The sequence below is a fragment of the Durio zibethinus genome, chromosome 27 (assembly GCF_047325235.1).
Source record: "Durio zibethinus cultivar Kanyao isolate XHJ-2024 chromosome 27, ASM4732523v1, whole genome shotgun sequence".
Taxonomy (NCBI): Eukaryota; Viridiplantae; Streptophyta; class Magnoliopsida; order Malvales; family Malvaceae; genus Durio; species Durio zibethinus.
In genome coordinates, this window is record NC_143188.1 from 15,428,110 (window position 1) to 15,453,815 (window position 25,706).

Consider the following 25,706-nt stretch of genomic DNA (forward strand, 5'->3'; position numbering starts at 1 on the left):
ACAACCTCCATTAAGAAAATTGCTATATTTTTTTTTATCTTTTTTAAAAGACAAACTTGACTTAAGCAAATTGCTAAGAAATTATTCTTCACAGAGTAATAATGGGAAAGAAAACTTAAATATTTGCATGATGGGAAGACTTAAAAGTATATAGCAAAGAAAAGACTAAATACCAATAAAAAATCTCATACTATCATTTTCTTTGTGATTCTAAAATTAGAATATCAATTTTTTTATAAAAATTAATTTTGTGATGGGCGATTCTAAATACACCATCATTTTTTCTCTACATTTACTTTTTTTTTTTTTTAATTTTTAAGTGATAGTACTTATTTATCTATCTTGCTTTAATTTAAAAACTTTTGAATATACATTTTTGATAAGTTATATAACTTACCAGATTTTCATTTATGATAAGTTACAAAAGATAAATTTGGTTTGGAAAAAAATAGTTAAAAGAAAATATGTTACAAAATTACGAGATGCTAATACTGTTTATAAAATTTAAAAACTCTATTAATTGTATGTGAAGAAATTGAAATATATATAAATTATCTCGTATATATGAAATTTGTGAAATTAGAAAATTATCTTCTTTTTTTTTTTTTATGTGAGGTTGTCAGGATTTGAACTTTAAATTATTAAAACTAAAAGTTTAATATTTTACTAAAAGACTACATGGTTATTGAATCATTGAAATTTTCAATTAAAGGATCTCTTTAAAATATATTAATCATAAAAAACTAAAGAAATAAAAAATGCACATACTATGAAATCTAACAGTACATTAGGAACAAAATCATGAGAAAATTTTGTTTAATCAACAAATTGATTGGCCAAAAAAATCAACAAATTAAAAATCTGTGTTTTATTTTTCTGAAAAGTTTGAAAAAAAATCTAAAGAACACATTCATTCTCACTTCTTAAACTTGTTTATTTTGGAAATAGTGATTTTATAATGGTGGAATAAGAAAGAAAATGATAGATACTATGGTAATGTATTGGTTGAAGTCTTAATCTTTGCCTTATAATTAGTCTTGGCATCAAGCATGCAAATGTGTTAGTCTTTTTGCCTCATCTTTACTTCACAAAAATAATAATATTAGCAATTGCTTCAGTCTAAGTTATTAAAAAGACCAAAATATTAAAATAATAATTAATATACTTAAAATCCAATCCCAATCCGGCAATTAAACTAAAAGATAAAAAACAATTTCAATTGAGAAAGTTGTTGTTTGTTTTGTCTTTTTTAAATGATAGACTTAACTTAAACAAACAGCTAAAAAGATTATTTTTCACAAAGTAATGTTGAGGTAAGAAGACTTAGACATTTGCGTGATGAGAAGACTTAAAAATATAAAGCAAATAGAAGACTAAAAACCAATAAAAAAAAACTCATACTATCATTTTCTTTGAGTCCAAAATAAAAAAAATCAATTTTTTTTATAAAGTATTACACTATCATTTTTTTCTCTACGTCCGGATATAAAAATTCAGTAATTTATATAACTTATTAGAAATACATATCTAAAAGCTTTAACATTGAAAAGTGCATCTCTATAAAGTATAATTTCCATTGATTCAAGGACTTTGAAAAAAAAAAAAGACAAATTTATAATCTTAAAGTTTTTCTTTCATCCTATTATTTTTAAATAATTGAAAATTTAGGTATCTATTGAATATTACGATCAACGTCTTGACTCTTTTATTGTACGTTCTCAAATCTTATAGATAAGATTCCACCAAGTGAATAATTGCTAATTATTTAAGATGATTAATTATTACATTCTTGAGATTCAACTAAAAAATATAATTTAGATTTCATTTGGTTTGTATTTTTTTCTATTACTATTTGTTTTTTGTTTTCAATTCATTTATTAAAAAATAAAAACCAAAAGCATCAATAAATTGGAGGATTAAAAAGTGAGAAAATTATGTAATCTCATTGGTTAATTTCCTTTTTTTATTAAAAAATTTATTCAATTTAAAACAATATAAAGTATGAGTGTATTTGATATTATGGATAAAATTTCTAATGTTCTTTTTATTTTTTAAAATTTCGTTGCAGTTTTAGATTTCTATTTATTATGAGTGTATTTTATATTAAAAACTTAAAGTTATAATATAAATTTTATATTTTGAGGTTTTAAATATAAAAATGTAATTAAAATCAAAATGATTTTGGAATATACTCGTCTAGAAGAGTAATAGAATTTTGTGTTGGAAAAGCAAAGATGATAATTTGAAATATCCAAATAGAGAATGATAGATAAAGAAAATGAGATAGTGAGGGTATAATTAATTACTAATTAGAAAATGAATTGAAAAAAAAAAACAAAAAATAATAAACTTAAAAATGATGATTGAAGACATTTGAAAAGATCAATATAATTACGTAAAAATGGTAATAGATAGTCTAATTAGACATTGAAGTTGAACAATTATTATTTAATTTTGAATAATTTAAATTGAATTTACTTTTGAACAAATTTTTAAAAAAGTTACTATTAATTTCTTATTTAGCGTGACAATGAGATTGAAACAAAAATCCATCAAATGATGTCCTTCTTCTGACTCCATTAGTACCAAGTGTGCCAAATTTCATTTTTCATTTGTGTCTTCTGAATGACTATGCCGGTAAGCAATTCCAAAGGCTATAAACTTTAATTAGCATAAAACAACACCAATGCTAAGGTTACATATAATATTTTATAGAAAAAATTATTATAATTTTTTGAGAAAAAAACTGGATCTAAGAATAGAGAAGGTGTTATAGGTGCAAGAATTTGAACTATAAATATGTTAACTATTATCTTTTAATGATAATTGTATAAATTAACCAAGGTTGTAGTTAGGCCCAAAAATTTTTTTACACTATTGTAGCTGAATATTTTATCCCACCAAAAATAATATTTGGTCCCCTCTTTTCTAATAAAATTATTATTTGACCCCTTATTTTTCATATTTTTGGTTTTGCTTCTGAAATTAACTGAGATAAATTTCAAGTTCAAAAAATTATTTTATTATTAATATTCTTTTATATAAATGCATTTTATTTATTTATTTTGTTATGAGGTAGATAATGAAAGGAAGAAAGAAGCTTCTGACCTTAGACAAAGTAACTTTAGACCAATTCTAAAGTTCTTTTAAAGAAAACGAAACGACTTTAGACAAAGCAAAGCAAGAAATATGTGTACAAGAAAAGAACAAGAAAAACCCATACATGATGAATTGAAGACTCATTAATTAATAGAAAATCCCATTAATTTTTCTTCAAGGAAAAACAATCATTGTCGCCCTTTCATATTTGTAATGTTCACATTTTTAGTTTTCACTTATTCATTAATATTAAGGTTCATTACCATTAAAAATAATATTAGTTAATATTTTTATTTCTTAGTATTGTAAAATATAAAATATGAATCTACATATTCTAAGTTCTTACTATTCAAATCAATATTCTTTAACAATATTAAAAACAAAAATAATAAAAAAGGCCCATATATATGATAAATTCAATAATAAATTATTAATATGTTGTTTTGAATTCTCAATGATTAATAAAATGATTTTGCAAACAATAATCTAAAAGCACATTTCGAGATGATTACATAAAGTAATATCTTCATTCAATACATTATTGTCATGTTTGATTCTTAAGATTATTGATAGGATATAATAATAATTATTTTATATAATGTTTGATTTGTATTTAAAGATAGGGATAGAGATTATAAAAAAGATTAATATCTTCTTGACATAGGATTATTCAATTTTTCTCAAATGGAAAAGATTATTTTTAATTCATGGGATTAAACTTATATGTCCAATTATACTCTTAAAAATTATATCAATTATATAAATTGTATAAATTTTGAAAAGGATAAAACAAATAAACAAATTATCTTATTTTAATCTTTGCATCTATTAAATACAAAATAAGATAATATTATTTAATCTAATCATATTCATAATATCATCTTATTCTATCTTATCACAATCTTGTATACTAACTATGATTTAAAAATAATAGATATAAAATTATTAACTATATATCAATTATTATATTTAATATAAAATTATTATGATAAATAGTATATTAACTAATTTTAGGGAATAGAGAATTCTTTAGTAATTATTTTTAATGTGTGAGTATAAATCGATGTAGGAATGGCGATGGAATAGAATAGGCTTTTTTTGAAGTATTTATATATGAATTTATTTTCTTTTCATTATATTCGAATTCTTTTAATTTATTTAAATATTTGATTAAATTAATTAGTTTCGATATCCAATTGTAAATCCATTTAAATAAGTATTATCAGCTAAATATTTAAATCACTAAAATATTTGATTATTTAAGTTTTTTTGTTAAACTATAAAATAATTAAATTTAAGTTTAAAATTCGAGTTGAATTTTAATAAATAACAAATAAAGATTGTTTGTTAAGGTTCAAAACCTTCAACGACTATAAAATTTTATATAATTTGCATATATAAACGGATAATGAATTCGGATGTTCAATATTATTCATCAAAATTTAAACGGATTCAAATATTCAAAAAATACTATCTAAATTCGTCATAGATATTAAACTTACTATCAAAAATCATAATTATCCACTTATAATTTTTTATCAGAACATAAACAAATTAGATAATACCAAATATATGATTGTTTAGTATATATTATCATCTTTAAATGAAGTCCAAGAGAGAAGCAATCAATTAAATCTAATGAAATGGATGGAAAGGCGAAGCACGGTCTAAAGCTAAGCTCCTGTCTCCCATTATTTCCACTGACTTGACATCAACATACAAGCGAAATCTGAATGCGTGGAAACTCAATTGCAGCACTTTTACTTTGTTGGCTGGATGTTTAAGGCATGCTTTCATCTCTTGCCTTCGTTTCATTTTATTCATATATTTGCGTCAGATTTTCAGGTTAAGTGGGCAATATTTTTACAACATGTGATGCCATATTACAATAGGTTTTGCAACAAACAAATGCACCAAACGGTATCCATCTGACTAAACAATATTCCTTTTTCTTAGTTATTAATCTAATGGTGTCAGGATAACTAAACTCTATTAGAGACCAAAGAATAACACATACTATTATAAAGAAAGAATTGTTACAGTAATTATTCTATTCTTTGAATGCTTATTTAGAAAGAAAATGATACATATGAGGAAGTTGATCGAGGGAACAAAAGGAGATTCATCGAAGAAGAAGAAGAATAAGAAGAAGAAACAAACTTATTAATTAGAATTTTCAAAAAAAGAAAGTGTTCTATCTAATTTTATAATAACTGAGTTGAGTTGACTGATACATCTCTGTAAGTTTTACTTTCCTTCAAATGTCAAGCTTAGTAAAAATTATAATTATGTTTTAGTAATGGAGAAATTCCTTCCTTCTGATATATATGTAAGACTATTACCTAACTTTAAGATTTTTTTTTTTTCGTACCAATACATAATATGAAATAAAAAGTGGGAATCAAAGAAACAATATAGTGATAAAGATTAATTTACAAAAGCAAAACTATCGGCCTTATCATCATTGAAACCCATTATTCATTCTTTAAAATTCCAAATAGACAAGCAATAACCATATCTGTCTTCCACCTATTTTGATTCAACTCTCACAGAAAAAGTTCAAACTCGTACAAACATGTGGTTGGAAAAACACATTTGAACTTATCTCTTGAGATCAAGGGAGATATATAGTTACAATATGAAGTACTTGTCTATAAATACCTGTATGCAAATCTCAAACTGCACAATCTTCCCTTCATTTTTTTTATAGAGAGCCAACAAAACATGAAGAATCTTCATATCCTAATATCACTCATTTTTCCTACCTTATTTCTCTTCTCATGCTCTGTCTCTCTTTTGCTATCTTTTTCCCCTCCTTATACTGATCTCCAAAACCAGTGCCTTGATGACCAAAAATCTCTTCTACTGCAACTGCACCACGATCTTTACTATGCCCCAAATTTTACTTTCTCTTCCAAAGTTGAGCTTTGGGATCCCAACACTGATTGTTGCTCTTGGAAAGGAATTACATGTGATGCTTTGGGTCATGTGACTGGACTTGATCTTAGCAACAAAAACATTTCAGGCAGCTTTCACTCCATTTTCAATCTCCATCATCTTCAACGCCTTAATCTTGCTGGAAACAATATTAATACCACTCTGTTTCAATATGAGTTTGACAGACTCCTAAATTTAACTCATCTCAACCTTTCAAACTCATGTTTCCTTGGCTAAATTCCAGCAGGGATTTCGTGCTTAACAAGGTTAATCTCTCTTGATCTATCTAATCAAAATTCTTGCCATCAACGGTATAACCAAATTCTCCGTCCATACGACGACTTCCTCTACTATTCACTGCCTTTTGACCTTCAACAACTTCTTAAACTAGAAAACCCAAACTTTAAGACATTGATCCAAAATTTAAGACTTCTTACGGAGCTCTACTTGGATAGTGTGAACATTGCAACTCAAAGTACTAGATGGTGTGAAGCCATATCCATACTACTTCCTAACCTGCATGTGTTAAGTCTTTCGAATTGTGGTTTGACAGGTCCATTTTGTTCTTCACTCTTAAGACTCCCTTTTCTTTCCAAACTTTTCCTTGGTGGGAATTCAATCTCTTATTTGCCTCCCAATTTCTTGGAAATTTCCTCTAATTTGGTTTCTCTCAGTTTAGCGAGTTGCAATTTGAGTGGGGATTTTCCAACTGAAGTTTTCTCATTGCCAAAAATACAAAGCATTGACATTTCAAAAAATGACAATCTTGAAGGTCAGTTGCCAGAATTTCCATTAAACAATACTTTACGGATCTTAAAGATTTTTTTTACAAATTTCGGTGGAAAACTGCCAGAAACAATTGATAATCTCAAGTTCTTGACAACTTTAGATCTCCGTTTTTGCAATTTCTTTGGACAAATTCCATTATCAATTGCCAATCTTACTAACCTTGTGGAGCTGAAATTGGGATATAATAATTTCAGTGGTTTAATCCCTCCATTTCATAGATTAGGAGTTCCAAATCTTTCATATCTTGATTTCACATGGAACCACCTCTCTGGCTCAATTCCTTCTTCTTTATTTACTCTCCCATCATTGCATACCCTGCTTCTTTGGCGAAATCAATTGATTGGTGAAATTGGTGAGTTCCCCAATGCATCTTCTTCATTGATTGAAGCATTGTATTTAGACTACAATAGCTTTGGTTCCGTGAAGCTTGACATGTTCTCCCAACTCAAGAACTTAAGGTTTCTTGGCCTTTCCAATACGAGCTTGTCAATTGAAAGCAACATCACAAGCCTTTCTTTTCCCCAATTAGAGGAACTAGACCTGAATTCATGTAACCTTACTGAATTTCCAGAATTCATCAAAACTCAAGACAAGTTGGCTTTCCTAGGTCTTTCTAACAACCAAATCCATGGTTTTGTGCCTAATTGGTTATGGAAGACCACTCTTTTAGGGTTAGACCTTTCTTTCAATGCGATTGGTTTTTCAAAAGAGGTTCCTTTTGGTGATGCAAACTCCTCTTTTCCAATGTTGAGTGTCTTATATTTACAATTCTGTAACCTAAGTATGTTTCCAGAGTTTTTAAAGAGTCAAACTAGTTTAGAATATCTAGACCTTTCAAATAATAAAATATGTGGTGCAGTACCAAATTGGGTGTGGAAGAAAAGTTTGAGGAATCTGGATCTTTCTAACAATTCTCTCTCATTTTTGGACCAATTTTCACTAAACCAATCTCTAACTTCTTCACAAGGCTCTTTATCAAGACCTATTTGCAATTTGAGTCAACTTAGGACCTTTAATGCATCCTTTAACAAATTAAGCGGGCCAATCCCAAGTTGCTTGGGCAATATCAGTTCTCTCGACACTTTGGATCTACAAAAAAATAATTTCAATGGCAGCATACCAGATTTTGCAAAAGCGACCCAATTATATTGGCTTCAACTCAATGATAATAAATTAGAAGGGAAGTTGCCAAGGTCATTAGCCAATTGCACAATGCTCCAAGTTTTAAACCTTGGAAACAATACTCTGCATGACACATTCCCTTTGTGGTTGGGAAAATTGCCTGCGTTGATGGTCCTTGTATTGCGAGCAAATAGGCTTTATGGTCCAATTAAACATGTGAAAAATTGTTTTCAAGACTTAGATGTACTAGATATTGCTTTCAATAATTTTTCTGGTCAATTACCAATCGAATTCTTTCAAGCTCCTCAACTAAGGTCACTCAAAATCGGTGGGAATAAACTGGAAGGAAAGTTGCCAAGGTCATTAGCCTATTGCAAAAAGCTTGAAGTTTTGGACGTTGGAAAAAATATGATACAAGACACATTTCCTTTTTGGTTGGAGAAATTGCCTTCTTTAAAGGTTCTTGTATTAAGAGCAAATAAATTCTATGGTCCAGCTAAAACTTTTGAGGATGAAAATGCTTTTCCAGAGTTACACATATTGGACCTTGCTTCCAATAACTTTTCAGGTGAGTTATCTATTGGATTTTTTCGATCTTTGAAGGCAATGAAGACAATGACTGATGGCAAGAAAGCTAAGCCAGATTACATTGGAGACAAGTACTACCAGGACTCCCTGACAATTGTGAATAAAGGGTTTGAAATTTTTTACAAGAAAATCTTAACCATGTTTGTTTGTCTTGACCTTTCCAATAATAGTTTCCATGGGAGAATACCGGAGGAAATACAAAACCTCAAGTCACTCAAAGCGCTAAACTTCTCCTACAACAGCTTCCTTGGCCCAATCCCTTCAGCACTTGAAAACTTAACCGAGCTTGAGTCGTTGGACCTCTCCCAGAACAAACTCTCAGGAAAGATTCCTCCACAGCTTGCAAGCCTAACTTTTCTTGAAGTATTGAATCTCTCTTACAACCAACTTGAGGGAAGCATACCACAAAGCTACCAATTTGGTACATTTCCAAACGATTCTTACAAAGGGAACCCAAGATTGTGTGGGCCGCCTTTGACAAAGAAATGCAATGAAGTTGGTCTTGGAATGCAACCCCCTAAGGAAGATGAAGATTCATTGGTAGATGGTATATCTATTTGGAAAATCGTATTGATTGGGTATGGATGTGGTTTGGTGATTGGGTTATCTATTGGATATACAGTGTTGAATGAGATGGGAAACAAATGGATGGATAGGTTTACATGGAATTGGAATAAAAAATGGAGAAGATCTTCTAAGTGATTCTATCAAAATTCAAGTTTCAAATTCATTTGGTAAGCATTCTAGAATACTTAAATCACTCAAAAGTTTTTTTATTGGTTCTTTCAATTGTAGTTAATTGCCTAAACAAATAAAATTATTTAAATACTCTTGTGCATTATAAGTGTGATATATATATATATATAATTGCATTAATTGATATTTGATTAAAGTGATTACTTTTGAAATTTAATTAAAAAGGATTTCAACTTTGTACGACTCAGTTCCTTTTTAAACTTGGCATTGCTTTAAAACTGAAAACAAAAATTGCCTGCAACCTAGGATATGTCCTTTGAATTCCTAACCTCATTTTATAAATGACAATCATGAGTTACTTAGTTACTAATTTGTAAAAGACGTGGGTGACTGACATTTTGAGTTAGATTGGGCTGTCAACCATCTTAACAGCAAAGCAAAGCTTCGGCATTTATTGTCCTTAATTAGATTGGCTTGGGATGCTCATGTATACTTTATTTGGCAGGAGCACAATCAAAGGAAGTTTGGCAGGCCATCTAAAGATATAGAAGCTATTGTTTCAACTATCAGAAGTTACTTTTCGCTTAGTTCAATAACAAGATTGCAGTCTTCAGTTGCACTCTTCCTCTTCAACAACAGAAATTGTCTGAATGTTTTTGGCTTGGTGTTACGGTACTTGTGTCTCAGTTCTTTCTCTTCTGCTCACCTAAGATGAGTGGCAGCATGTGTGGTTGTATTGTGCTTGTCTTCTGTTCTGTCTATAAGGTGGTGTTTTACTGCTGAGTTATGGGGTTCCCCTGTTGTTCAGCCCATTGTGTAACTCTGTTTTTATTAATAATTTCTGGCTTAGCAAAAGAAAAATGTGTCTGAATTGGGGACTGGTTCCTTAATGTTGCTTAGTTTGATTACGTTGCAAAAGTTAGATTGTTCGTGGACATTTGTAACGTTTTGATAGCTTACTGTTTACTTGTAGCAAGTCTAATGCTTTCTTTGGGTTAATAAAAATCATTCACCCAAAGAAATTCTTAACGAAAATCTTATTATCTTCTAAGCTCTTCATTATTGTTATACCTAAGAGATTATATTAGCAGCCACATAGTAGGTCTTACATATGAAAACCCAGTTTGCGACGTCATCATCTAAAAGGTATAAAAAGTAGAACCAGACCAGACAGATGATTAACTACTGAACTCTCTCTACTCTCTTTAACTGCTTCTTACTCTCTCTCATTTACTTGCTTGTGGTATACCTTACTAACTTGTGCCTTGGGGAATGCCTCAAAATAACATTTTTGGCACACTGACTTCCTACCATGTGATAGGCCACACAAACTCTCCTTCTCAACCTCCAGTAAAACTTTCGACTATCAGACCAGAAATTACATCAACAATATCAATTATTCAACTCAACTATTTGCCGTGCAGGTATTTGATATAAGCCATGGCATGTACAACAATGACTACGCCTACCACTTTAGCTGCCAAAACTAGAAAGTACATCTCCTAACACAGAAAAATCTTCACAGACCAAGCTCAAGCTAAGATGCTTTATTCCTTTATTAACTGCTACATCACTACAGAGAAAAAAACAACGAAAAGAAAATAACAAAGCTTCCAGTTCCAGGTATCAAGCTCGACAATTCCGAACTAACTTCGATAGTATTTTATTGTCCCTAACAGCTATAGATTTGACCATGGCGAGAAAGATTGATATATTTCTTTTATTATTTTATTCAACTTTAATCCCATATCATCTTTTGTTTCTTTGCTTCAGCACTCCCACAGACAAAAACAAATGGTTTGTTGTAAGCTTTATTGCTATATGATTGATTTGCATGTAGAATAGACCTTGACTAAACAAAAACATGAGGGCAATACATTCAGTAACTTATTTATACTCACTTCTCTAGAATTCCAATGAATCCTTTCAGTAACTTATTCTCTATCTAATAGAAATAAAGCGTCATAACTAAATAGCCAATATTCACATTGATGTGCTAAGTGTTCTGATATAGCCACTAATCCATAATTAAAAGATGAAGTAATAGACGACATGCTATCTTTCAATCACTGGTCATTTTATAGGTAGTATTTTCTCTAGTAGCCACCTTGATGCTGTAAACCAGGAAGGTTGTCAAGCCTTCTGACATTTAGCCTATTTTGAGTATTAGCTCAGAATTTATGTTTAGAAGATTGGTGCAGGTAAAAAGATATCTGATGACTTTGGGGTTGACAAAAGCCACATTGGACAGAGTGATCATGCATATATGAAGACTTTGCCGCTAGAGGCTTTCTCCTACAAGTGTCCTCCTGCAGCCCTAAGTTCTTGCTCATTTGAATCCTTCTCTAACTAGAAATGTAAGTATCAACTAGAAAAATAGTTTATTCTTATGAATTCAGTCATTTGAAAATTTTACAGGGAAACAAGAAAACAAAAACTCGTGCTAAAAAAGAAAATTTTCAAGGGAAAAAAGGAAACAAAAAATATTACTATTTCTTGAGTTTAAGTTTAGGTTTGCTAGCTAATTTCACTTTTTTTTTTTATTTAATGCAGGACCCGTATTTTTCCAGGAAGAAAACCAATCATTAATGTTTTCTATGCTTTGGAATTGGATACCACAAAAAATCACAGCTTCCACTAGCCATCCCTACCCAATTGAAACTACCTGGAATCCAACATTCTTAAACTCTTGGAAGTAACATCCTAGATCCTACCAGCATGTGTCATCGAGACCTGGATTCTGATCTGATCAGGCTGAATTCAAGGCCATTACGAAGGTTGTGAAGTTGGATGCTGATTCTTGGAAAGTTAATACTGGATTGCACGGCTATCTCTAGGTAGAAGAAATGCTACTTCATGCGTTAAAGGCAGCAATAGGGTTTGTTGGGATATTAGGAATGCCAATTTTGTATATAAATCACAAGTTTTACAATTGTCTACTCATTCAGTTGTTTTCGACAACTCTTGGAACTGCATGTAAAAACTTAAAACTTACTCTGCTTAATACAATCACTCAACTCATAAGTCAGTTGTGGAATGACGCAGAAAACATGCTTACCTAAATTCTAACGCACATGCCTGCAGCAACAATGATTTTAAAGAGCTCATCATTCCAAAATTCCACCAAGCTCAAGCAGGGAAATGATTTCGATTAATCAGGTATTCAGACAAGTGAATCTTCCACTACAACACTAAACAAAGAAATAAAAGTGTTCGTGACAGCAGGAGTTGAAGCAAAGCATCAATGGATACTTATCTGGTGAGCAGTATTGAAAATGCCAAGGGTGGGTTAGTTGCATACAAAACATTTCTTATTCTTTGCATGATGCTGAAAAACCAAAAGATGCAGTTGGTTATTTTACATTCGAATGAGAATAAAAATGTAAACTATACTGACATGAGGCACCAAAAGTTGACCATGTAAAGTTAAAATATGTCCTATTTTTACAGCTGAAAAACAGTTGGTCGGCATAAAATATTCTTTGTATGTATGTAACCAAAAAAGTTTTGCACCAAAGTAACGCATCAACAACAAATGTTAAAAAAACTAATAGATATTAAGCTAGCACAAAAAAGATATTGAAAAAATTAATCTACATGAAAAGGCATATGTGGGTACCTTTAGAGCACAATTCTCACAGAAGTAGTGGTTGCACTTAGTAACAACAGGATCCACAAAAGGCTGCAGGCAAATAAAACATGCAAAGGGCAACGAATCATCATCATCATCATCACTCTGGTCTACCCCTGCCTCATCATCATCATCGCCACCCAAAGCCAGATTTCTCTTCCTTGCTTTCTGTGCTTCTTCCAAGTCCTTTTCTAACAGCCATCCAGACTTGTAGCATCCACTATCATGCATAAACTTACATGAATCTCCATAACCACGGTAACCAGTTTCTTTGTAATCTTTACAGATGTCAGGCTGATAATCAAATCTTGCTGAAACACTGATGTGGGCAGAAGCCCTAATAGGTCCATGTGAGCCACCAGCTTTCTCACTGGCACCTGTTTGCTCTCTTCGAAACCCAGCCTTATGATCCACATAGCCATGCATTCCTTTATACAACTTCTCTTCCCCAGAGCTTGTGTTTTTCCCCTTCAAAGACTCCTCTGCTTGTTTAAGAACTTTTTCATGTATAGCACAAGCATCTTTTGTAAACTCAGTCTCAGTTTCTAAGGTTGCTGTAGCTCTGCTATCATTTTGAACTTGAATTTCCTTCAAAGACTTAAATTGAAAAATCAGTTTGTCAGATTCTGTATTTGATTCAGTGGGAGCAGCACTCCTGGAGAATCCAGTTGAAAAGCATAACATATTGTCAGGCTTCAAATCCTTTTTCTGATTGTGCAACAGATATGTGCCATTTCTGGAGTCTTCATCTCCATTTGTTGTCCTTTTCCTTATGTTTTTGCCCTTTGTTGGCTTCCTAAAGAAATTGCAGACTGAAAAATCAAAGAGTTAGCTATATAAGTAAATATACATATACATCTTTAAAAAGAACAAAAAATGGAACAAATTTTACCTTGTTCAGATTGTTGAGGTTCTGCTTCAAATTGCTGAGGTTCTTTTCCTGGATACTGGGGCTCGCTTGAATCTGTCATCTTAACAGAAACAAGAGCAAAGGTTTTATAGGTTCCTTGCCTCAAGCACGATGAACTTCAAGTCATTTACGACTGTTGCTTCAATCACTTGAAAGATGGTTTTAAACTAAGTGAGTCAAAATCCTTATTACAATTAATTAAGGTAATGAATGATAGAAGATCAACACACTAACTGGTGTCATAATTAAATTTCCATAGATAAGATCAAGCTTTCTCTCATGAAAGGCTAAATGCTAAATTTTTTACCCAAATCATAAATTTCTATTGATGTAAGAAAGTGAAGGAATTAAATTTTTTATCCTAATCACAAAATATTTACAGTACTCACCTAAACAAGAAGTCTAAAACGCAATGCCCAATATATTTACTTTCACCCACGATTGAATAATCGGAATTGAAATTACTGAACAAGAAGAGATCATCCTTTGTCAAATACTGCATTCACCATTCCAACACTTACAAATCAAATGACGCTAAAATCATAACTGAATACATCCTCCAAAAATTAAGAGAAAAATAACATTTTATTGGCTGGTCATACTGCTTGCAGAGCTCCAAAAACTGCTCTGCAGAAATGTACAAGCCTTTTTGGATTGGAGAGATTGAATGATATTCAAAAACACATGGTCAATTTAAGAAGTTGACTAGAGAGCCCATATATTTTGGAACAACAACATGCTTTAAGGGCAATATGTAGGGAGGGAGAAATGTCTATAGCCTCAATATTTGATCAAAACTATTCTCTCCATTGCACTCACTAAACCACACACACTCACACACTGAGGTTCAAGCCTACATGGTAACATATGCAATTCTAAGTTAAAACACAACCTTTGGTGATCTACGAAAGTCCATGCAGATAGAAATTCAGATACAATTATTGTAAACAGAGCATAAGATTAATTTCTCAAAAATATTTAAACTCAAAACCTGTTCCTTTGCTATCCAATAGTATTTGCCAATTCAGATGAACATAAAGGAGGAAAAGAAAATAACAGCAATAGTGGACAAACATTGTACCTGTTTTACCGAAACAATTGGGCAGAGATCACCAAACTTATCAAAAATGTTTGAGTAATTAATATCAAAAGACTCATATATCATTCCATTCTTCAGAATCCCAAGAGACTGGTTATTCCTTCTATGGAGCTGCATTCCATGTTTTGAAAAAATTGTGTCCGGAACACTGTTTGTTGGATCATCCCTCACCACATCTACAAATCCCACCATCCAAACAATACTAAATCATTCATAAATTATGAAAACACAGAAAGTGATGAATCAAATTTCACCAATAACAAAATATCAAAGCATATACCATGCCAATTTTCAAACCAAAAAACTCAACAATAGATTTCAATTGCTGACACTTTCAATCAATTCATCATACTCGAAGAAAGGTGTAATCTACCTAGACTAATCACATTATATACATCTTCCATTCCAAAACATACCAAATCAAAACACCATAAATTGAACTTTCTTATCAAATACAACTTGAACACACACAAAGGGCAAATTTAAAAAAGAAGCAACCCATAAATGCAATTAACCTTTGCCAACCCAGATTTAAACACGAGATAAAATACCCATTACTCTTAACAATTTACTAGTCATAGTCAAAATGCTATATCTGCAAATACTGAAATGGCTCAGTTCATGGAAAAGTCAATAAAATCATATAACAGCAAAGCCCAAGTTCATAAAAGTAGGAATTTGTTACCATCTTTAGCAATTCTGATTCCACCAAGCTCTAGCACTGAGGAAGCCACTGGTTGTCTCCACTTTTTCATAGCAGACAGAGAAGCAGCAACAGAAGAAGAAGAGAAGGGTAAGAAAAAAGTGAAGCGCTTGAAACCATTTATGTGGTGAAAAAGGGTGGCAGTTGAATGAGCAGTTGAAACTACTGCCATAAAGCCTCGGTTTTCCGTTTCAGAATGCTGGATTCTGTGAAGAGAAGAAACAAGGATTAGTCAGTTTGGGCCTGATTCGTTTCATAGGCACGAAAAAATTAAAAATACGCTAATTATGTAAAAAAAAAAAAAAACTTTGCTCATGGGATGCGCGTTCGACCCTAGCAACCTAACTATTAGTTAATTTCAAATTTTTATTAAAATATATAACATATTTTTGTTAGAGCAAAGCTCCTGCCAGCAAGGCTGAGGAAACAAAATAAACAAACCGAAAGCCTATGCAAAGAATTGAGAAATCAAAAATCGATTAAAAATTATAATAAATTTTTTTATTTGATTCAGATCGAATATTAAATATTTTTATTCAATTCAAATGATTTTTGATTCATTAAATTAAAAAAATTTCAATCGAACTAAATTATATTTTTATTAATTTTTATATAAATTTTATTATTTTATAAAATAAAAATAATTTTTATTTTAAAATAAAGAGAAATCAAATTACATAAAAAATAATTATATTTTTTAATCATTAATTTCAATTGATACAAAAGATGAAATAAATAAATAAATAAATAATTTAATCTCATTTTTTAAATCAATTAAAATTAATAATTAAAAAAATATAAAAAATTAAAAAATTTTATAGTGATATAAGCTAATCATTCCCTTTAAAAAAATAATATAAAAATAATAATAAATAAATTTTTAAAAATCAATAAATTAAATCTAATTAATAAAATTCAATTCAAATTAATTCAATTTAAAAAATAAATTAAAATTTAGATAAACTTTTGAAAAATAATAATACTAAATATTAATCAAAATAATCAAACCGATTTCTTATCGGTCCAACTTGCTAGACACAATGCTTTAAATCGGACCAATAATCAAAACCTCTGGTTACTGTTTTAAACTGTTTGACTGGTTTGATCGATGGATCCAACATCATCCATAATTAATTTTTGAAGAATTTAAAAAAAAAGGAAAAATAAGGTAGAATCAGGAATATTTAGAAAAATAAAAACAATACTGCCCTTTTAAGGCTCTGTCTCTAATATTTGCATCAAAGTAAAATTAATCTTTCGCTAAAAAAAGTTTAGTTCACACTGAACTTCTTTTTTAAGCAACTTTTTAACGGCGTAAAAGGATCCCTCTATATAAAGTTGTAGCGTAGCAGAGCATACCCATAAAAATATTGCAAAAATTAATATTATGAATAATTTTAAATTATAATAAAATATTTAATATTATATTTAAATTTTAAAATTTTTTAATTTGATATTTAAATTATGCATTTATTAATTAATTTGATTCTTATTTTTAATATGATTAATTCAAATATCGCATTAAAATTTTTTAAAATTTAAATATCATATTAAATATTTTATTATAATTTATACAAGTCATACAAAATAAAAAATGGGATAAATGAAAATTATTAATTTTATTTATTATTTTATGTGATTTAATAACTTAGTGTTATTCGTATTGTAAGTTAAGATGTATTAAAATCATATTATTACAAAGGAATTGTAAATGGTTCAAAACAAAAACATGAGTACATCACTGCTTTTGATCTAACAAAGGAAGAATTCTTGGATATCCCTACGGTGATAGCTGATCATCATCCTATACATGGGTATCGATTGTTTTTTGTATACAGTGTCGGATGCAAAGGTTGGAGTACAATGTTCATAGACACTTCAAATATTAAAAAATAAAAAATAAAATTTAAAAGAAACTTTTTCTATAGACATCTTTAAAATTTTTCTCTAAACATCATTTCTACGATAAAATTGATAAATTCATCGAAATAAATTTAATAGTATTAACAATTATTCTTGATTGATTAATTGTTTAATTATTACATATTTTATATTTGATAATATTAATAATAATGTAATTATAATTTTTTTTCAAAATATAAAAACTTCAAATAATTATAATAATATAATAATATATTATTTCAAAATTATATTTATAATTTTTTATACATATTATAAGTAAACACTTTAAAAAAATCTATTACGATATTGAGAGAGAAAAGGATATCTTTGCATGGTGCATATTGCACCAACATACGAAGTTTGGATAATAGAAATATATGGCTAAAAATACTCTTGAAAACAAATCACTTTTAACCTTCAATTATGATTGTAAGTTGAAACCATTGAATTTTCTAAAGAGTGAAGAAGCTTTTTTTTTCTATAATTGTTACTTTCATTAAAATTAGATCCACGTTTTGTCACGATATTTTTTTTTATTTTTTAAATTATATCTTAAATGTAAGCAAAGTAAAATTTTTATATCAAATTTTCATAGATGATACAAATAGACAAATGTAATTGTATTTATTTTTCAATATAAATTACAATTTAATTATATAAATATGGTTTTTTATTAAATTATGATATTAAATAATATTTTTATTAATATAATAAATATAAATATAATAAATAATAAAATATATTCTTTTATATATCCAAAGGAGGTTCAAGACAGAATATATCAAAATTGATTTCGACTTGATCTAAATTGTATAAAGAAACAAAACTTAACTCAATCTTTATTTTAAAAAAATCATATCAATTGAATTGTAATAAACCGAAACCTGTTTGATATAAGTTGTTTTGTTATTTTTACTTCTATTGACTCTTTTCTTTATAAAATTTATCTCATAAAAAATTTTAAAAAATGAAAATGACTAAAAAAACCAAATGGGGTGACAAATAAATTTATTAAATTAAAATATTAAATAATATGTTTTTAATAAAAATATATATAAATATAGAATGAATAAATAATAAAAAATATATTTTTTATACACATTCAAGCTGAAAACGTAATATTATAAATCTTATTCTTTCTTGAACTCGATTTAAAAAAGAGCTCAATCCAATTATCTCAAATTAAAAGAATATGCACCAATTGAGTTGGAACCAATTGAAACCCATCATTTATAGGTTATTTTGTCACCTCTATTTTAATTAATTTTTTTATTATAAAATTTATCTGATAAAAAACTAAAAGTAAAAAATTTTAAAAAAAGGAAATCCCAAAAATTGGAAGTTTTTTTTTTTTTTAAAAAAAGATAGAAATATTATGTGGATAACAAGACAGAGTAAAACACTTTAAATCCATTTTCAACCTAACTCTATTTTCAAAAAAAAAAAAAAAATCTTGATCCAATTTTAATTGACATTTTTATTAGATCTACTAAATTCGTATATTTACGTTGAACATATATAAAATACAAAAGTTATTATGTCACAATTCATATTAATATATTAAACACAATTTAATTTTTAGGTTTTTTTTTTTATCAAACTCAAATGACTTTTGTTAAAATTTTAATTATATCGTTTTTGTGTCTTTTTTCTAATTGTGTTACCATATCATATTTAACATCATCATATGTAATTTTTTTTAACTATTAAAAAATAATAATTAAGTATTTGTACTTAAAAAATAAGAAAAAAATGCATTGTACTTAAAATTAATAAGTCATCAAATTCATTATTACAAGTAGGTCAATTGGCCGGTCTGATTTTCTTTCTTAACAGGCTGATTAGTTTATTCATTGGCTGTTTCTTAACAAGTTTTTAATCATAATCTCTACAATTCAAGCAAAATGTGAGACTACAAATATTATGTATGGCTAATCATTCTAAAAAAGCAATCATCAAATTAGTTAAATAGGTGTTTTGATGAGTGAGTAAGTTGCACATTCAACTCTTTCATACGCGTTTAAATCACTTTCTTAGTACTAAGTTTAAAAAAAAAAGGAATATTATAGTTTTTGAAATCAACAAAAACACATTTTTTTTTTAAATTATTAACTTACTTCGAAATAAAAGGTTTCGGTAATAGCAATATAATCTTCGTATCTTGATTTCACTCTTTTTGCCTACCTTATTTCTCTTTTCATGCTTTGTATCTCTTATTCTATCTTTTTACTGTTCTCCTACTGATCTTCAAAACCAGTGCCTTGATGACCAAAAAACTGCTCTCCTGCAATTGCACCATGATCTTTACTATGCCCCGAATTTTACTTTCTCTGCCAAGGTTGAGCTTTAGGATCCCAACACTGATTGTTGCTCTTGGAAAGGAATTTCATGTGATGCTCTTGGTTATGTGATTGGGGTTGATCTCAGTTACAAAAATCTTTCAGGCTGCTTTCACTCCATTTTCAATCTCCATCATCTTCAACGTCTTAATCTTGCTAGAAACAATTTTAATACCACTCTGTTTCAATATAAGTTTGATAGACTCATAAATTTAACTCATCTCAATCTTTCAAACTCATGTTTCCATGACCAAATTTCAGTGGGGATTTCATACGAAACAAAGTTAGTCTCTCTTGATCTATCTAATCAAGATTCTTTCTATCTAAGATATTTGCAAATTCTTGATCCAAACCATCTGCCTTTTCAACTTGAACAACCTCTGAAACTAAAAAACCCAAACTTCAAGACATTAATCCAAATTTTGAAACATCTTACAGAGCTCTACTTGGATAGTGTGAACATTTCAACTCAAAGTACTAAATGGTGTGAACCACATCCATAATACTTCCTAACCTGCATGTGTTAAGTCTATCAAACTATGGTTTGACAGGGCCATTTTGTTCTTCATTCTCAAAACTTCCTTTCTTTCCAAATTTGTCCTTTGTAGGAATTCGATCTCTTACTTGCTTCCCAACTTCTCGAAAATTTCCTCTCGTTTGGTTTCTCTCAATTTAATGAATTGTAATTTGAGTGGACATTTTCCAACAAAAGTTTTGTCATTGCCAAAAATACAAAGCATTGACATTTTAAAAAATTACAATCTTAAAGGTCAGTTGCCAGAATTTCCATTAAACAATGCTTTACGGATCTTAAGGATTTTTTCTATAAATTTCGGTGGAAAACTACCAGAATCAATTAGTAGTCTCTGATTTTTGACAACTTTAAGTCTCCATAATTGCAGTTTCTTTGGACAAATTCCATCATCAATTGCAAATCTTACAAATCTTGTGAAATTGAGTTTAGCAATTAATAATTTTAGTGGCTTAATCCCTCCTTTTCATAGATCTGGAGTTTCAAATCTTTCGTTTCTTAATAATTACATTGGAGACAAGCACTACCAGGACTCTACGACAATTGTAAACAAAGGGTTTGAAATTTTTTACAAGAAAATCTTAACCATTTTTGCTTGTCTTGACCTTTCCAATAATAGTTTCCATGGGAGAATACCGGAAGAAATACAAAACCTCTAGTCACTCAACGCGCTAAACTTGTCCTACAACAGCTTCCTTGGCCCAATCCCTTTAGCACTTGGAAACTTAACTGAGCTTGAGTCGTTAGACCTCTCCCAGAACAAACTCTCCGGAAAGATTCCTCCACAGCTTACAAGCCTAACTTGCCGTGAAGTATTGAATCTCTCTTACAACCAACTTGAGGGAAGCTTACCACAAAGCTACAATTCTATACATTTTCAATGGATTCTTACAAAGGGAACCCAAGATTGTGTGCGCCACCTTTGACAAGGAAATGCAATGAAGTTGGTCTTGGAATGTCACCCCCTAAGAAGACGAAGATTCATAGGTAGATGGTATATCTGTTTGAAAAATCGTATTGATTGGGTATGGATGTGGTTTAGTGATTGGGTTATCTATTGGATATACAGTGCTGAATGAAATGGGAAACAAACGGATTAACAGGTTGACATGGAACCGGAATCAAAAATGGAGAAAATCTTCTAGGTGACTCCATCAAAATTCAAGTTTCAAAGTCATTTGGTAAGTATTTTAGAATACTTAAAAACTCCGAAGTTGTTTTGTTGATTCTTTGAGCTGTAGTTAATTGCCTAAACAAAAAAAATTATTTAAATACCCTCTTGCATTATAAGTGTGATATATATACATATATATATATTATATCTCTACACTAAATGATATTTAACTAAAGTAATTTCATTTGAAATATAATTCAAGAAGGTTTCAACTTTCAACGCCTCATTTCCTTTTTAAATTTAGCATTGCTTTTAAAACTAAAAACAAAATTTGCCTGCAAACTAGGATATGTCTTTTGAATTTCCTAACCTCATTTTACAAATGACAATCATGAGTTTCCAAGTTAGTAATTTGTACAAAACATGTGGGTGACTGGTATTTTGAGTTAGATTAGACTGTCAAATATCACATTAAAAATTTTTAAAATTTAAATATTATATTAAATATTTCACTATAATTTAAAAATTATTTATGACATTAATCCTATTAAAAAATTATATTTTTTGTGTAGGCCGAATGAGATCAATGAAAATTATTAATTTTATTTATTATTTTATGTGATTTAATAACTTAGTTTTATTCATATTGTAATTTAAGATGTATTAAAATCATATTATTAAGAAGGAATTGTAAATGGTTCAAAACAAAACATGAGTGCATCACTGCTTTTAATCTAACAAAGGAAGAATTCTTGGATATCCCCACACAAATAGCTGATCATCATCCTACACATGGGTATCAATTGTTTTTGTATACAGTGTCAGATGCAAAGGTTGGAGTATGTTGTTCATAGGCACCTTAAATATTAAAAAAATTTTAAAAATTTAAAAGAAAAATTTTTATAAACATTCTCAAAATTTTTTTCCTTAATGTTATTTCTGTCGATAAAATTAATAAATTCATCAAAATAAAATTTAATAATATTAATAATGATTCTTGATTGAATAATTTTTAATTACATATATTGAAAAAATTATGTATTTAGTAATATTAATGATGATGTAATCATAACTTTTTTTTTTTAAATGTGAGAACTTTGGATAATTATAATAATATAACAATATATTGTTTTAAATTTGTGTTTATAATTTATATATATATATATAAATATATATTACAAGTACATGCTTTGAAAAAAATCCATTTGTCGTGTACAGAGAGAGAAAATATCTTTGCATGGTGCATTTTGCACCAACATATGAAGTTTGGGAAATGGAAATATATGGCAGAAAGTAATCTTGAAAAAGAATAAGTTTAACCTTCAATTACGATAGTAAGTTGAAACAATTGAATTTTCCAAAGAGCGAAGCTTTGTTTTTTCTATAAAAGTTATATACATTAGAATTAGATCTGGATTTTTTTATTTTTTTAAATTATATTTTAAATATGAAAAAGTAAAAATTTTATATAAATTTTAATGGATGATAACATATAGACAAATTTAAGGATATTTATTTTTTTAATATAAATTACAACATATATAAATGTTGTTTTTTATTAATTTTAAGTATTAAATAGTATATTTATTAATATAATATATAAATATAAATTTAATAAATAATAAAATATATTCTTTTATATATCCAAAGGAGAATTGAAATTAAATACTCCAAATCTAATCATGACTTTACCTAAATTGTTCAAAGAGAAAAAAATTAACTCAATTCTTATTTAAAAAAAAAAACTTATAGATTTTAGCGAATCGAAACCTATAGATTGTTTTATCATTCCTACATCTATTTATTTTTTTTTATAAAATTTATCTAATAAAAATTTAAAAAAACAAAAAAATGACTAAAGAAGTCAATTGGAGTGACACATAAATTTATTAATTTAAAATATTAAATAATATTTTTTATTAAAAAATATATATAAATATAGAATTAAATAAATAATAATATATATTTTTATATATACCAAAATCGAAGTGTAACACTAAAAATCTTACTTTTTTCTAAGCTTGATTTAAAAAAAAAAATTCAGCTCATTTATCTCGAATAAAAAGGAAACACACCAATTGAATTGGGATAAATCAAAACCTATTATATACAAGTTATTTTGTCACCTCTATTTCAATTAATTTTTTTATTAAAAAATTTATCTAATAAAAACTAAAAGTAAAAAATTAGAAGAAAAAAAGAAATACCAAAAAATCAGAAGTTTTAAAAGGTAAAAAAACAAAAAACAAGAGAGAGAGGTACCACCTTGGCAGAGTAGAACACTTTAAATCCTTCTTCAACACAACCCTATTTTCAAAAAAAAAAAAAAGATTCAATCTTAATTTAAAAAGAATGCACTTCATGCCAATTAAAATTAATCGAATACAAATTATTTTATCATCCGTACTTTTATTTTTTCTACAAAATTTATTTCATAAAAAAATTAAAAAAACTAAATAAAAAGTAAAAAAAATAAAAAATAAAGAAAAAATAAAGCTTTGGAGGAAGGGCAGGGTGAAAACACCCTCTCCTTTTTTCGTTCTGGGATCCGAAGGCCTACTTTCCTTATTTTATTCTTTAAAGAAAACTCCTTGATAGAAAAAAAAAAAAAAAAAAAGATGCATCAATTATATCAATTATGTATTGCTAATATCGCATCATCATCCTTAATTACTTCAATAATAAATGATAAATCAAGCAATAGTCTTCCTTTATACTAAAACAGCTTTATATGAAATCAACAATTTATAATCTGTTGGATCATTCAAGCTCCCATTTAATTAGTAAATCATTTAAATATCATACTTGTCAATTTTAGATCTTTCAAAGCCTTCATTAAAAAATGATATGTTTAAAATGATAATGAAAACCATATCTTTTTTTTCCCAATTATGACTTTCTCGGCAGTTCAATATGCATTGTGTAGATATGTTCTAGAATAATCTGGTTTAGATATAGATGTTCTTTGTATAGAATTGCCAAGATAATTTGCATTAAACTATATTGTTATATATTAAAATACTCCAAAAGGTGAGAAAACTACAATGCTAATTGACATTTTTATTAGATTTGCTCATTTATGTATTAATGTTGTATTTATTTTATATTAAATATATAAAATAAAAAAATTATTATGTCATAATTCATATTAATAAATCAAATATAAAATATATATTTTTATTTTTATTAAACTCATATAATTTTTGTTTAAATATTGAATTGTATCGCTTTTATGTTTTATTTTGAATTATATGACTGTATTGTATTTAGTATTATCATATTTAAATTTTATCATCAATTAATACATAGTAATTACGTATTTGTACTTAAAAATAAGAAAAAGAAAATGCATTGACCAAATTCATTATTACAAGTTAGTCAGTCGGCCGGTCAGATTTTTTATCTTGACAGGTTGATTAGTTTATTAATTGGTTGTTTCGTAACAGGATTTTAATCATAATCTCTACATTTCAAGCAAAATGTGAGACTAAAAATATTGTATGGCTAAACATTCTGCAAAGTAATCATCAAATTCGTTAAATAAGATTTGATAAGTGAACAGGTTGCATATTCAACCCTTTCATACACGTTTAAATCACTCTCTTAGTACTAAGCTAAAAAAACGAATATTATGGTTTTTGAAATCAACAAAGACATATTTTTAGATTATTAATTTATCTTGAAATAATGTGTTCCGTCAATAAAAATGTAATCTATTTATAAAATATTTGATGCTTTAAATATTAAATTTTAATTTTTAACAGTTTTAAGTGAAAAATAATTTTTAATTTTTAATAGTTTCAAGTTTAAAAAAATGGGCTCCATACTTTTGCAAAATCAAGAAACCATGCCTGTGGATGCAAGAGGGCAACAGAAATAATGGTATACATCTAAAATATCCTAACATTGGGTCTTTTTTGATTTAGAATTAAAAGTATTGCAAGAACTTTATGTGGTTATATTTTATTAATTTTAAAAAGAACTTGCTTGTTAACTTCCACAAAATTAAACATGATATATCTAGCTGATCATCAGCATCATCAAGTTTTGATTATGATAGATTTGGAACTTCTCTCTTGTCTCCAATGGAAAAATGTGGTAGTTGGTAGATACACGAAATATTCAAAGAGTGCATTTCTTCAGAATTGCTTGATCAATTTCCAATTTGAATGCCCCTAAAGTTTGAACCCATCATTTGTTTAATCATATTTTCTTTGCACTATTTTTTAAAATTTATTTCTGGTT

General features: G+C 28.3%; 2 protein-coding genes across 4 annotated transcripts; one reads left to right on the top strand and one right to left on the bottom strand.

Annotated features, from left to right (window-relative positions):
- The first annotated feature begins 5,754 nt into the window (after nt 1-5,754).
- On the top strand, nt 5,755-9,874 carry LOC149511028 (receptor-like protein 48). Its single transcript, XM_089756705.1, has 2 exons — nt 5,755-9,269; nt 9,737-9,874. The coding sequence occupies exon 1, from the start codon at nt 7,258-7,260 to the stop codon at nt 9,235-9,237; it is 1,980 nt and encodes a 659-aa protein (XP_089612831.1). The 5' UTR covers nt 5,755-7,257; the 3' UTR covers nt 9,238-9,269; nt 9,737-9,874.
- A 2,334-nt stretch (nt 9,875-12,208) lies between these two features.
- On the bottom strand, nt 12,209-16,010 carry LOC111279920 (zinc finger CCCH domain-containing protein 1-like). Of its 3 annotated transcripts, none has more exons than XM_089756660.1 (5): nt 15,557-16,010; nt 14,854-15,047; nt 13,755-13,833; nt 12,851-13,674; nt 12,209-12,422 (listed from the first exon to the last, which is right to left on the bottom strand). In XM_089756660.1, the coding sequence occupies exons 1-5, from the start codon at nt 15,744-15,746 to the stop codon at nt 12,387-12,389; spliced, it is 1,323 nt and encodes a 440-aa protein (XP_089612786.1). In that variant the 5' UTR covers nt 15,747-16,010; the 3' UTR covers nt 12,209-12,386. The 3 variants fall into 3 exon arrangements, with proteins under 3 accessions (XP_089612786.1, XP_089612785.1, XP_089612784.1); XM_089756659.1 differs by having other exon boundaries at nt 12,209-12,559; nt 15,557-16,009; XM_089756658.1 differs by lacking the exon at nt 12,209-12,422 and having other exon boundaries at nt 12,575-13,674; nt 15,557-16,007.
- Between the last annotated feature and the right edge of the window lie 9,696 nt (nt 16,011-25,706).

What these genes read in the sequence shown, in the direction of transcription:
- LOC149511028 (XM_089756705.1), top strand. Translation starts at nt 7,258, where the DNA reads ATGTTCTCCCAACTCAAGAACTTAAGGTTTCTTGGCCTTTCCAATACG.
- LOC111279920 (XM_089756658.1), bottom strand. Translation starts at nt 15,746, where the DNA reads ATGGCAGTAGTTTCAACTGCTCATTCAACTGCCACCCTTTTTCACCAC. An exon ending in AATCAGAATTGCTAAAGATG is followed by an intron (nt 15,048 to 15,556) that starts GTAACAAATTCC and finishes TGGGATTTGTAG; the next exon opens with ATGTGGTGAGGGATGATCCA. An exon ending in ACCTCAACAATCTGAACAAG is followed by an intron (nt 13,675 to 13,754) that starts GTAAAATTTGTT and finishes TTGATTTTTCAG; the next exon opens with TCTGCAATTTCTTTAGGAAG.